The sequence below is a fragment of the Lagenorhynchus albirostris genome, chromosome 17 (assembly GCF_949774975.1).
Source record: "Lagenorhynchus albirostris chromosome 17, mLagAlb1.1, whole genome shotgun sequence".
In the NCBI taxonomy this organism is placed as follows: domain Eukaryota; kingdom Metazoa; phylum Chordata; class Mammalia; order Artiodactyla; family Delphinidae; genus Lagenorhynchus; species Lagenorhynchus albirostris.
This window is the reverse complement of record NC_083111.1, coordinates 17476541-17490156: the sequence shown is the minus strand read 5'-3', so window position 1 is coordinate 17490156 and position 13616 is coordinate 17476541. Positions and strand designations below refer to the sequence as shown.

Below are 13616 nucleotides of genomic sequence, written 5' to 3'. Positions count from 1 at the left end.
TGTAGATGTATTTCTGATGTATTGGTGGGGAGGAAGGTGATCTTTGCATCTTACTCTTCTGCCATTTTGAAGCTCCTGCCTTCTTTGTTCTTTAGATGGAAGCTTAGATTATTAATTTGAGAGTTTTTCTCTTTTCTAATGTACATATTTAGTGCTATAAATTTCTTTTAGCACTTCTGAGCTTCAGCTCACAAATTTTGATATGTTGTATTTCATTTACATTCAGTTCAGTATGTATATACTTATTTCCCTTGATACTTCTTCTTTTACTCAAGGATTATTTTAGAAATGTGTTGTTTTGTTTCCAAATGTTTGGAGATTTTTCCTGTTACCTTTCTGTTCACTTATGTTTAGTTTGATTCCATTGTGGTCAGAGAGTACACTCTATGATTTCACTTCTTTTAAATTTGTTGAGATTTGTTTTATGGTGCAGTATATTGTCTATATTATCTATATACTGGTATATATTTCATGGGCACTTGAAAGGAATATATATTCTGCTGTTGTTGGTAGAGTGTTCTATAAATATTGATTGGGTCATATTGGTTAAAAGTGTTGTTAAGTTTGTAGCTTCACTGATTTTCTGTCTGGTTGTTCTATCAATTGTGAGAAGTTTATTGAAGTCTCCAAATAAAATTGGGGATTTATCCATTTCTCTTTCAGTTGTGTCAGTTTTTGCTTCACATATTTTGCAGCTCTGCCATTTAAGATTGCTGTATCTTCTCAGTGGATTGACCCTTTTATCCTTATGAAGTGTCCCTTTTTGTTTCTGGTAATTTTCTTTGCTTTGAAATCTGCTCTGATATTAAAATAGTACTGCTTTATTTTGACTAATATTTGTATGATACACCTTATCTATCACTTTACTCTCAACGTAACTATAGTCTTATATTCTAAGTGAGTTTCTTACAGACAGCATGTAGTTGGATAATGTTTTTAAATTCACTCTACCAATTTCTGTCTTTTAGTTGGAATAGTTTGACCATTTATGTTTAATGTAATTATTGGTATGTTAGGGCCTAAATCTACAATTTTATTTTATTTTTTATTTCATTTCATTTCTGTTTTTCATTTCATCAGTTTATTAATTTGTTTTTCATTTGTCTATTTACTTTTTCCTGCCTTCCTATGGGTTGCTTGTGCCTTAAGTATTCCATTTTTATTTATCTAGTGTCTCAGGGTGTATCCCTTTGTATAGGTTTTTAAATGCTTGCTCCAGGTATTATGTTATACATATATAACTTATCAGAGCCTAGTGGTGTCTGCATTTTACCAGTGTGAGTAAAGTTAGAAACCTTAGCTTCCCTATGAGTCCCTTTACGGTTTTTCATTTGTAGTATTGTTTTAAATACGGACTTTGAGAATCATATCAGACAATGGTAGTTTTTGCTTCAAGCATTAAATATAGTATAGAAACCACAAGAGGAGAAAAAAAAACTCCTCTGTTTATCTATAATTATTCTGTTGTTCTTTTTTCCTTTTGGATGTTCCAAGATCCTAGCATTTTCTTTCCATTTTAAGATCTTTCTGTTGTTAGTTTTTTACGATAGGTCCACAGGCAACAAATTTTTTTAGTTTAACTTCATCTGAAAATGCCTTGATTTCTCCTTCATTCCTGAAGGATTAGCCTACTGGATGGTGAATTTTGTGTTGACAGTTTTTTTTTTCAGTACATGATAAATGCTGTGTCACTTTCTTCTGGCCTCCATGGTTTCTGATATGATATCCACTGTAATTCAAATTGATTTTCCTTTATTGATAAGATGTGATACGATATCATTTCTCTCTTGTGGCTTTTACAATTTTTCTTTGATTTTAGCTTTCAGGAATTTGTCTTGGCATAGTTTTCTTTGGGTTTATCTTGTTTGGCGTTTGCTCAGATTCTTGAATCTGTAAGTTTACATCTTTTGACAAATTTGGGAATTTTCCAGCCATTTTTGTGGAGGAATTATTTTGTAACTCTATATACTTTTTCTTTTCTTCTTCTGAGACACCAGTTGCACAGATGTTAGATCGTTTGTGATAGCCCTGCAGTTCTCTGAGCCTTTGTTCATTTTTCACCCCAGTCTGTTTTCTCTCTGTTATTCAGGTTGAGAAATTCATGTTCTATCTTCACATTCACTGATTCTAATTTCTGTCATCTTTGTTCTGCTGTTGAGCCTTTCCAGTGAATTTTTCATTTTGGTTACTCTGTTTTTTCAGTCCTTAAATCTCAACTTGGTTCTTTATATCTTCTGGTTTTTGTTTTGTTTTTCTGGAGGCTGAGACTTTCTTTTTTTGTGTGTGTGTGTCAAGTATGTTTGTAATTGTTTATTGAAGTATTTTTATGATGACTGAAAATACTTGTCAGTTGAGTCCAACATCTGTGTTGTCTTAATTTGGTATCTGGTGATTGTCTTTTCTCATTAAAGTTGAGATTTTCCTGGTTCTTGGTATGATGACTGATCTTGCTAGAATCTGGACATTTTGGGTATTATGTTATGAGATTGTGGAGCTTATTTAAATCTTCTTTTTAGGAGGCTTTTTCTGACACTGGACCAGCAGGAAACTGAGGAGTTTCTCATGTTATTGCCAGGTCTGGATGGAAATACAGGTTCCCTACTTAGCGTCATTGATACCTCATAGGGGAGAAGGAGGCTCATTACCTCTGGGTAGGGATGAAAGTTCCAACTTCACTTGGCTTTCTCTGACACCATTCCAGCAGGGGAAAAAGAACTCCTCATTATAGCTGGGGAGGATGGAAATCTAGGCTCCTTATGTAACTCTTGCTGGCGGAGATAGGGTTGCAGCTTTTTTATTGCTGGAGTATAGCAATTATTGTCTAAAATCTTTCTGTCCTGCATGATTGCCCTTTTCTTGGTCCTTCGGCTAGAGAGAATAAGCCTTTCTTTGTGTGTGTGTGTGTGTGTGTGTGTGTGCGCTTCGTCTGTACACACTGACATTTTAAGATTGCTGGCTTCTTAGCACCCAGTTCAGGATATATTAGGCAAAAAGAAATCCTGATATGTTGTTCATCTGGTTCCAAGTTCTCTAGCCAGCTTCCCTTCTTCCAGCCGTCAGAATTTTCTTAAGTTTATGGTACATGTAATGACCTGGAGTTTTAGTTGTACTTAGCATGAGGAAAGGAAAGAAGTACATCTACTCCATCTTATCCTGGAACCCCTTATTTCCTTTTATGTGTATAAATTTTATTAGACTTTAGGAATAAAGCATCATATATAGCTAATTTGATGTTTCAATAAAGATAGAAGTTTGTATTGCTAGAAAACTTTTCACAAAAGATTTTTGAATAATAGGACTACCAAAAGTAGAAAGGAAGGTAGGTGTCAGAATCTTTTGCTGGTAAAAGACTACAGCAAGTCTCATAAAATGTACTTTTCAAAATCCATGTCTAATTTTGCATTCTGCCTTCTTAGCTCCTCATTTTCTTGTTACCTTCTAGGACAAGCACATACAAACCTTTGATTTAAATTATCTGTAGTCACCTTTGAGAGGTGCTGCTACTAACATTTTGTATGGAAATCATATATAACCCCCTTTCACTTGTAAGACTTTCCATGTAACTATACCCCTACTTAATAAATTTGCTTAGTATTCACTGTAGCAGTACACCATAATTTATTGTTATTTTTGTGTGGAGTTAGTTGCTAGTCACCATGAAGTAACAGTAGCACGAATAATAATCATGGGGAAGTTACGAGGGTCCCAGAAATTTTCAAGCAGAGCAGTAGTTCCTAGTCTGTGGTTTCCATTTCTTTTTAGAGAGTGTAAAAATAAAGCCATTTGGGACATTGGTCCTGCTTGATAGGGTTCACTGGATCTCTCACTTTTAGACTTACACTGTGAGAGGCTGTAGGGACCTTGTCCTCTATGCTTGCTGCCTCCTAGCCTGAAGCTACTGTTAGGACTGAACTCTAGGTGCATGTACCTTTTTTGTTAAGAACTGTTTTTATTTTTTGTTTATTTATTTATTTTTGTGGGTGAGTCATGTAGCATGCGGCATGTGGGATCCCAGTTCCCCGACCAGGGATCAAACCTGTGCCCCCTGCAGTGGAAGCTCGGAGTCCCAACCACTGGACTGCCAGGGAAGTCCTGTACCATTTTTGTCTTAGATGGACATTTGGCATTGCAGGGGACACCCAGATTTAATGTCCCACTTCACCCAGCATCTGCCCCCACAGGAATGTTAATTCCCTCACATGGGAATTAGATGCAAGTATGTGTGTAATAAATGCCTGGGAAGCAATACTCATTGGAATACTGCGTATATGGAATTAGGCTTTTCACCAACTTTACTACGCTAATCAAAGGATATGGCTACCCAGCATGGAGAACGTTCATTAGACTTCTGTGTCTGTTCTCAGTTCAGTGGGAGGCACTTTCAGGTTTCTGGCTTTGGCCAATACGTAGAGGTTCCTGCCATTTACTGAGACGGGGAAGAATGGAGGAGAAACAGATTTGAAGCAGGGATTAAGACCTCAGCTAAACGTTCCATTAAGACATCCAGGGGGAGTCGTCAAGTACAGTTTGATATAGGAGACGACTTCAGAGGCGGGATCTAGATTAGAGAGGTCATCATGGCAGCTGACTGCATACACAGTGCCCTAGAAGGCCTTGGTCTACCAGGCCTCCCATGACCTCTCTGACCTCATGTACTGCTCTCCACCGTGCCAATGCCACTCTAGCCACACCTGCTGCATTTTCCAAACCTGTCATCCAGACTCACAGTTTAGAGGTGTTTATTTTCTGTTCCCTCTCACTAATGGAACCTTTTTAGTCATGCCATTCATGGCCACCCACCTGACTCCACCCTGACATTCCCAGTCCCCTGTCCTGCTTTTTTCTCTGTGCCGTTTACTATATCATCTGTACTATCTTTGTGTGACTAAAATGTATAAAGCAGAGAGGAACAATGATATGATATGATATGAGGTAAAGCAGTTTAGATCCTCCGGGGCTATCTTATGGCATTTGGTCTCCATCTTAAGAGGAATGGGAGATGAAGGTTTTTAAGGAGGAGGAAACGTGACCATAGGTGCATAGAGAGGCAATAGGAGAAGGGTAGGAATGGTTGTGGGGCAATCAAATAGGAGTTTGTTGTGTTAGAATAAAGACAAAAACAAAAAGCAAAACATTTAATGATCCGTGCACTCTGGTAAGTGTTAAAGAAACAAGAATGATGGAGCATGATTCCGTCTCCCAATGAAGGAGGTGAGTCTAGATGGTTAGAGAGAGGATTTCAGTCCAAAGATAAGTGCTCTGAAAGAGGAAGGTCACAGTGTTGTGGGAGCATAAAGAGTATATTTGGTCCAGAGGGTTCAGGTTTGTAAACTTGAATTAAATATTTGAGCAGCTTTCACAAATAATCTCACAGTTTTAAAGTTTAGAACCTGAAGGGATATTTTTCTCATCTCTACTGATGAGAAAATTTTCCAAGTATGTTTTAAGGAATTTTAGTTTTGCGGGATGTTAATAAGGACTGCTCAAACTGAGTAAATTTGGAGAGTCTGGATTAAACCAAAGGATTTCTTTACTGCACAACTTCTCAGAACTTATGACATGCTTATGTACATTATAAATCTTCTAGAAATGTGTCTAATGTATAGCATTTCCCAAACTCATTTGGCCATAGATCCTGTTATGTTAATGAATCATCTGTGGATACAGAACAGACTTTAGGAAATGCTGCCTTACATGATTTGCTTAAGATCTTAACTAGTTACAGGTAAGCTACAACTGCAGTACAGTTTCCGTGACTGTGTCCTGTGATTTTTCTTTTCCTAAGACATTTCACTGTTACCATACAGAATAGCATTAACTATGAAAATGCCAGAATTCTTGTGGCCACATTTTAATACTATTTTACATGTGGGGTGAATGAAATTCTAGATTTGGCATAAAAATAACTAAAACTCCATGATAGTTCAGTGGGCAAACATTATATAGAATCAGTTTAATTCCATGTGAAATTTATGACCTAGGAATGTGTAATGAAATAACACTTTTCTGTCTTTGTGTTAGTTCTTTTTTGTGGCTTTGAAATATTAAGAATTCTTCATTTAACTTTCTTAGTTTTGGGTCAGTCGTTATTTTGGCAGATAATGCTGTTTTAGAACTTCATGTATTGGAAAAATAATGGTAGAGTAAAAATGCAACAATATTTATATTCTATTAAAAAGAATGTTTGGGAAGTATTACTGGCACCTACTTCTCATGTATTTCTAGATCAGGGGTTGGCAAACCTTAGCCCATAGGCCAAATCCAGCATGCTGCCTGTTCATTATGGTCCATAATCTAAGGTTGTGCTTTTTAAAATTACTGAAAAAAATCAGAAGAATATTTTGTGATGTGTGAAAATGATATGAAATTCAGATTTCAGTCACTATACATAAAGTTTTATTGGCTCACAGCCACGCTCGTTCATTGATGTGTTGTCTGTGGCTGCTTTCACACTCCAGCCACAGTGCTGAGCAGGTGGATACAAACTGTATGGCCTGCAAAGCCTGAAATATTTACTGTCTGGCTCTTTGCAGGAAAAGTTTTCTGATCCCTGATCTAGATGAATGAGCAATAAGGTTTATGGGGTTATTTTATAACTCTAAGTATACGAAATATAGGGAACTATTTTTTATATATAACCAATTACAATAATTTCCATTCATTTGACCCTGTTGGTTCTATTCGTCTCTTTTTTTTTATGGTAGAAGATGTATGTTTTATTTTAATTTTAATTAACATTTGCCTTTTTCCTATTGATCAGTAAACAGTATATAATGTCATATATTGTGATAGGAAGCACTTGGGTTCGGGAAGTATTACTTTGTAGGATAAACAGAAATTTGGAATAATTCTATATTTTCCCCATTTACTTGGTTTATGGGAAAAACTCTGTTATATTTGAAGTTGACATTGATAGACTAAGTCTTTTTAAAAAGTAATTATTTCAAATGATCTTATAAGCAGCAGAATAGCATTCTTATTGGATTTCGCTGGCCCAGTGAATCAATAAGTGACGTTTCCTCCTAATGTAGCCAGAGTAAATATTCTTTTTTTTTTTTTTGGTACGCGGGCCTCTCACTAATGTGGCCTCTCCCGTTGCGGAGCACAGGCTCCGGACGCGCAGGCTCAGCGGCCGTGGCTCACGGGCGCAGCCGCTCCGCGGCACGTGGGATCTTCCCAGACCGGGGCACAAACCCGTGTCCCCTGCATCGGCAGGCAGACTCTGAACCACTGCGCCACCAGGGAAGCCCAGAGTAAATATTCTTAAACTCCTTCACCCCTTTGATATAAGTGTTGCTACTAGTTTAATTTTGTATGATTTTAAGTTTCTGTCATGTATTCTGTTTGATAACTCTCTTCTGGCTCTGTAGAGGGTTGATTTAATTTTTGTTTCCAAATATATGAACACTTTTACAGATGAATTGTTTTCTCCTGTAAATTTTATGGTTTGGGAGAAGCAAAAACAATATCAACCCAGAACAAGAATAATGAAATTATGTCTGTCTTGTTCAAAGTTACCTAAAACATGAAGTTTTTAAGAATAAGCGTGAAATACGTACATATCTCTAAAGTGCTTAAACATGTCCTTTTCAGTATAACTTTTAGTTTGAGTTGTAATACAGAAACTTATTTTCATTCTGAGTCAATCTGAGAGGGTTGTAGAGAATAGGTATCAAGTGTGGGTCATTACATCTCACTATTAACACTTCATTTATGAAGAAGAAAACCAGCTGAATATAGTAGGCATCTATGTCTTTCATTTTAGCATCTCATCCCTTTCCCAGATCTTTTCATAATAAATTCTCCTTGTTAGCACAGATGAAACTAGGATGATGACCTCCCTTCAAATAGCATAGAAACATTATATACAATCTCCTGATTAAAGAAGATTGTGGCAGATTGAGTATTCACAAACTGTGGTCTTATTCCTTTGTTGGTATAGGTACAAAAATAAATTGGGTAAAATACACTATTAAAGAAGATTGACAAGTGGATTTAAAAATCCAGAGGAGCCCAGAACCCAAAGAACTAGTAAAATGAGTGTATCATCACATGGAAAGATTACATATTAATCTACAACACCAAGATGGATGCCTTCTAATAATATTAAACTTTAATTTTTTCATGTTTACACCAAAATAATGGTTATAATTCATATCAATCTTTAGGAAGTAAAAAATATATTGTGACATTTTTAATGGAAACTATTTGTATGTTCAACAGATAGTTTTTTTGTGTTTTCAGAGATAGTTAATTTCATTCAGTTTGGCCAGGAATGTCAGAGATACCCAAAAACGACTCTTTAAAATAAATAAGCCATGGGATAGTGACTGCTTTTAAGCGCATCTTGGAAGATATTAAGTTTAGAATTTTAGTGGATGCAACTTCGTTAAACTGCCAGTGAAATTGCAATTATAATTAGAGTTACTTGGGTGGTCTATGTTGGGTACCGGTCCGGTCCGTGGCCTGTTAAGAACCGGCCTGCACAGCAGGAGGTGAGCGGCGGGCAAGTAAGCGAAGCTGCTTCTGCCGCTCCCCGTCGCTCCCCATTGCTCGCATCACTGCCTGAACCATCCCCCCCAGCCCCGTGGAAAAATTGTCTTCCACAAAACCGGTCCCTGGTGCCAAAAAGGTTGCAGACCACTGATCTAAGTCTTTTTTTAAATAGTATTTCAAATGACCCGAGTAGTTTTCTTACTATATTTGGTTGGCTCAATTAATCAAAGAGTGATTTAAAAAAAAAATCAGTACCTACAATACTTGTCTCTTTTGAGATAGAATAATTGTTATTTAAGAAAAGGGAGGAGAGTGGTTTTCCTTTAGTCATATAGGTTTGGGAAATGAATCAAGAACAGTTTAAACATTTCTTATTGTGCAGCTTCTCAGAGCTGTTATTTTTTTTGTGTATATTATTCCAAAATTTTTTTGTATTACTTTTTTTTTAATAAATTTATTTATTTATTGTTGGCTGCGTTGGGTCTTCGTTGCTGCACGCGGGCTTTCTCTAGTTGAGGTGAGCGGGGGCTACTCTTTGTTGCGGTGCGCGGGCTTCTCATTGTGGTGGCTTCCCTTGTTGTGGAGCACCAGCTCTAGGCGTGCAGGCTCAGTAGTTGTGGCACATGGGCTCAGTAGTTGTGGCTCACGGGCTCTAGAGCACAGGCTCAGTAGTTGTGGCGCATGGGCTTAGTTGCACCACGGCATGTGGGATCTTCCTGGACCACGGCTCGAACTGGTGTTCCTTGCATTGGCAGGCGGACTCTTAACCACTGCACCACCAGGGAAGTCCCTGTATTACTTTTATATAGTACTAAATTTTAAAAATTTGAATATTAGTGTGAACATTTTACCAGGTACCCTGTGTTCCGGTACTCAGTCTGCCCTTGCCAGTTTCGTGCTTATCCTTTCAGGATATCCTCTGGCCATATGTATGTATTTACTTTAAGAAAGCATCATTCTATAACAATATTCCGAATCCTTTTAAAATTTGAGATACACCTTAAAGATTATTCTATATTACTACATAAGGAGTTGCATCATTTTTTGTAACTTTAGTATGAAGATTTTAGAAACTTATAACCATATGGGTCTATTTAACCTCTCAGCACATCTGTTACACTGTGGTTGTCATTTATATTACATCTGCATACTCTATGAACCCCACAATGTTATAATTTGGGATTTAAATAGTCTACATATTTTAAAGAAATTAAAAGGAAAAAAATAGCCTTTCACATTTTCTCACAAGTTGACCATTCTCGTGCTGTTCATTCCTTTCTCAAGATCCAGGTTTCCATCTGGCTTCACTTCAGCCTCGAATTTTCTTTAGCATTTCTTATAGCCCCTCAGGTTTTCTGGCAATGAATTCCCTTAATTTTTAGTAACTGAAAATGTCTTTATTTTGCCTTCATTTTTGAAACATATTTTCAATGAATATAGAATTTTGAGTTGACAGCTTTTTTATTTTCAGCACTTTAAAGATGTTCCACTGTCTTCTGGCCTCAGTTTTTTTCTCATGAGAAGTCAGCCATTCAAAAACAAACACACAAACAAATGTATTTGCCTTAACTGATAAAAAAGGAAGTCAACCATCATTTGAATGATTGTTCCCTGTATGTAATATGTCGTTTTAGTTTTTGGTAATTCAGATATACGTCTTGTGTGGTTTCCTTTATATTATTCTAGCTCACTGAACTTGTTGGCTGTGTAAATATGTCTTTCACCAAGAGATGTTTTTGGCTCTTATGTCTTTTAATATTTTTCTGCCGTCTTTTTTTCACTCCTTTCCTCTGGTAGACCTTTTAATATTGTCTCACAGGTTCCTAAGGCTCTGTTCACTGTTTTCAATAATTTTTCCTCTCTGTTTTTGGATTGTATAATTTCTGTTGATTAATCTTGACTCTGCCATGTCCTTTCTGTTACTATGCCTATCTAGTGAATTTGAATATTATATTTTTCAGTTCTAGAATTTCCATTTGTATTTTTTAATAGTTCTCTGTTGAGATGTCCCATACATTTATCCATTAAAATCACATTTTCTTTTTATATCTTTGAGCATAGTGTAACTGCTAATTCTAACATCTGGGTTATTTCAGGCTTGTTTTTTGTTGATTGTCTTTTATTATGAGAACAGATCATTTTTTCCTGCTTCTTCATATGTTGAGAAATTTTGGACGTTTTGAGTTACATGTTGTGGAAACTAGGTTCTGTTACGTCCCTCTGAAGTGTAGTAATTTTTTAAAGCAGGCACTTAATTTGGCTGAAGTCTACTGACAAAATTTTTTTCTGATTGGGCAGCAGCTCAAATTTCAACCTGTTAGCTCTGCTGCTTTGAGTTTGTCCCATGCCAGTGTGGCTCAGGGGTCAGTAGAGATTTGGGCAGAGTTTTATACACAGAATTTGGGGTTCCCTTTCTCTAGATCTGCTATTTTTAGGATTTCCCCCTTATTTTCTAGTTGAAGGAGACAGTCATTTTCAGTGACTGTACTTGCGCTGAACCCTTTGAATCTCTGGGTCTTCAAGCCAATAAGACTGTGTGTTCTCTGTTGGCATTTTAGCTGCCTCACGTGGAACAGCCTGGGACCTGCCCTCAGGTTTAAGCTGTTAAAAAAAAAAAAGAGAGAAACTCATCCTGTGCTGTTCCTTTTTTCCAGATGTTAACCCCACTCCAGTGTTGCCTGTTTTGTTCATTCTTCAGTTTTTCATATTTTGTTCAGTTTATAGTTTTCTGCAGGAGGATTGGTCCAGTCAGAGCTTACTTGGCCATACTGGAAACAGGACTACTGCTTCATTTATTTTAAAAACTGTTTAGCATTCCACTGTGTGATTGTTCTATAATTTATTTAACTAATTTTGTATTCATGGACAGTTGTTTTGATGTTTTGCTGTAGCAATGTTGTAGTACAGATATCTTTGTGCATACATTTTAGCCACGTGCATAGGTACTTTGGATACATCATTAAATAAAGTAGACATTCCTGCCCTGTTGAAGCTTACATTCTAGTTAGGGGAGGTGGGCAATAAAAATTAAATGCAGTAAGGATATTTTATAGTAGGTTAGAAAATGAAAGGTTAGAGCAGAGCAAAGGGATGAGGATTACAGTTTTAAATACAGAGGTCTTATTGAGAAGGTGAGATGTGAGCAAAGGCTTTAAGGAGGAGAGAGGGAGTGAGCTTTGAGGATGCTCTGGGGGAGAAGCAAGAGATGAGACATCGCAAAGGCCTGAAGGTGAAAGCCTGTCTGGTGAGTTGGAGCAGCGGGAAGGAGGCCAGTGCGGTAGGAGTGGAGTGAGTGGAGTGCTGAGCGCTGTGAGTGGCAGTCAGTGATAGGACTTGGAGGCAGACGGATGTAAGGCCTTGTCAACACTGGAAGGATGTGGGCTTTGCTCTGAGTGAGCTGTAGAACCATTGCAGGGTTTTGAGCAAAATAGTGACATGATCTGACTTATGTTTTGAAAGGATGTCTTTGGCAACTAAGAGGAGGAGGTTATTACAATAATCCAGACTAGAAATGAGGCTCTTTTGAATCTTTTGGGGTTTTTGCCAACCTAATTTGGGGAAAAGTCATACGTTTTTGGCATTTTAATTTGACTTTCTTTGTCAGTGAAGTTGAGCATCTTCTCATGTGTAAGAGTTATTTATGTTTCCTTTTCTGTGAACAGTGAGTTTATAACCTTTGCTTGTGTTTCTGTTGATCTACTGGTCTTTTTTCTTGCTGATTTGTAAGTCAGGTGATTTCCGTGTAGAGCCCAGGATGAAAACTGCAGATCCAACCTGTCCTCCTCGATGTATCAGGCCTCTGCCTCGAGGTCACTGATCACACCCAGCGTTGGGAAGCACTCAGAGTCCACCGTCACAAGCAGGTGCATCCGCTCCTGGCGCCTTCCCCAGCCAGACCCCACAGGCATCCTTTTACTTAGAACTCAGCCGGCAGCCGTCCCGATTTGCTTTACCCCCACACAGCTTAGACCCTGGCCCTTGTTAGGCCAGTTTGCTGCCCACAGCCATTCACTCTCCCGCTGGGGGGACTACAGTGTGTGGTGGAGCGGTGAAGGGGCTGCGGAGCCAGCCTGCCTGCCTTTGAAACCTGGCTCCCCCAGGCCAAGTTATTCAGCTTCTCTGTTCTTTGATTTCCTCAGCTCTAAAGTAGAAGTGATAATAGTATTTACCTCATAGGGCTGTTGTGCGGATTAGACGAGTTACCTTATGCACAATGCTGGCAGAGGGTGAACGGCTCAGTAAACGTTAGCTGTGATCACTCACTCAGTTAACAAAGACTCCTTTTAAGTGCTAGGTGTCATGCCAGATACGAGACACTAGGACTACAGTGAATAAGACCCCCCTTTTCCCTGTGTCTGAACAGAAATCAGTCCCTTTATAGCCCTCCTAGAACATCACCCCCAGAATAGTATGTGAATCATTCTCTCTAAGCATTTCCTTTATTGAAGAAGTTTTACGGTCTGTTACAGGGTTCACAAGCATTTCAGGGGAGTCCTTGCCTTCTTAAATCTGAGAAGTAAAAGAATATACTTATCTTGATGTTATTAGAATTACATTTTTGATAAAACAAGAGTCAGATGACAACCAGGATGATAACATTAGCTCTTCATCTAGTTGACTTCATTGTAAGTTCACCAAGCTCTGAAGTATTCAGTTTCTGGCCAGGGTTTCTTGTGCGTGTCTGGGTGATTTCACTCCCTGGGGGATCACAGCGCTCATGCACTTGTCAGTCTTGATGCCTCTAGGGCTTAGGAGTTTCCAGTTTTACAATCTCAGATTACGTTGCAGATTTCTCTCCTTGTCTCACAAGAACTGTCACCCTCTGCAAATAAGACTGTGTAGTCTTTTTTGCGAGCCTTTCTTTTGTCCTCCTGAGTGAACTTTTCAGGAGAATAATAAAAGTAAGTAAAAGAGAATAACAAAAATAAATAGAATTTGCTCAGGGTGCATTCTGGTTTCACTCCTGTGTAGGCCTCAGATTTTCAGAATTCTCTATGTTGCTTCCTCACATACTTCTGGAACCTTATACACACTGGGGTTTGAATGACCCATTGGTTTTGCTTGACATCCTGTGTTTTTAAGAACGTATGGAAGGCTTTCTCCAAATCAGTAAAGGCAGC

The 13616-nt window shown here is 38.0% G+C and overlaps 1 protein-coding gene across 1 annotated transcript in view; it reads left to right on the top strand.

Annotated features, from left to right (window-relative positions):
- STAU2 (staufen double-stranded RNA binding protein 2) overlaps positions 1-13616 on the top strand; it is a 291470-nt gene that overhangs the window by 82775 nt on the left and 195079 nt on the right. Inside the window, exon 7 of the mRNA XM_060127718.1 lies at positions 7943-7967. Within this exon, the coding sequence (XP_059983701.1) occupies positions 7943-7967 (25 nt within the window). The remainder of the gene's footprint in view (positions 1-7942; positions 7968-13616) is intronic.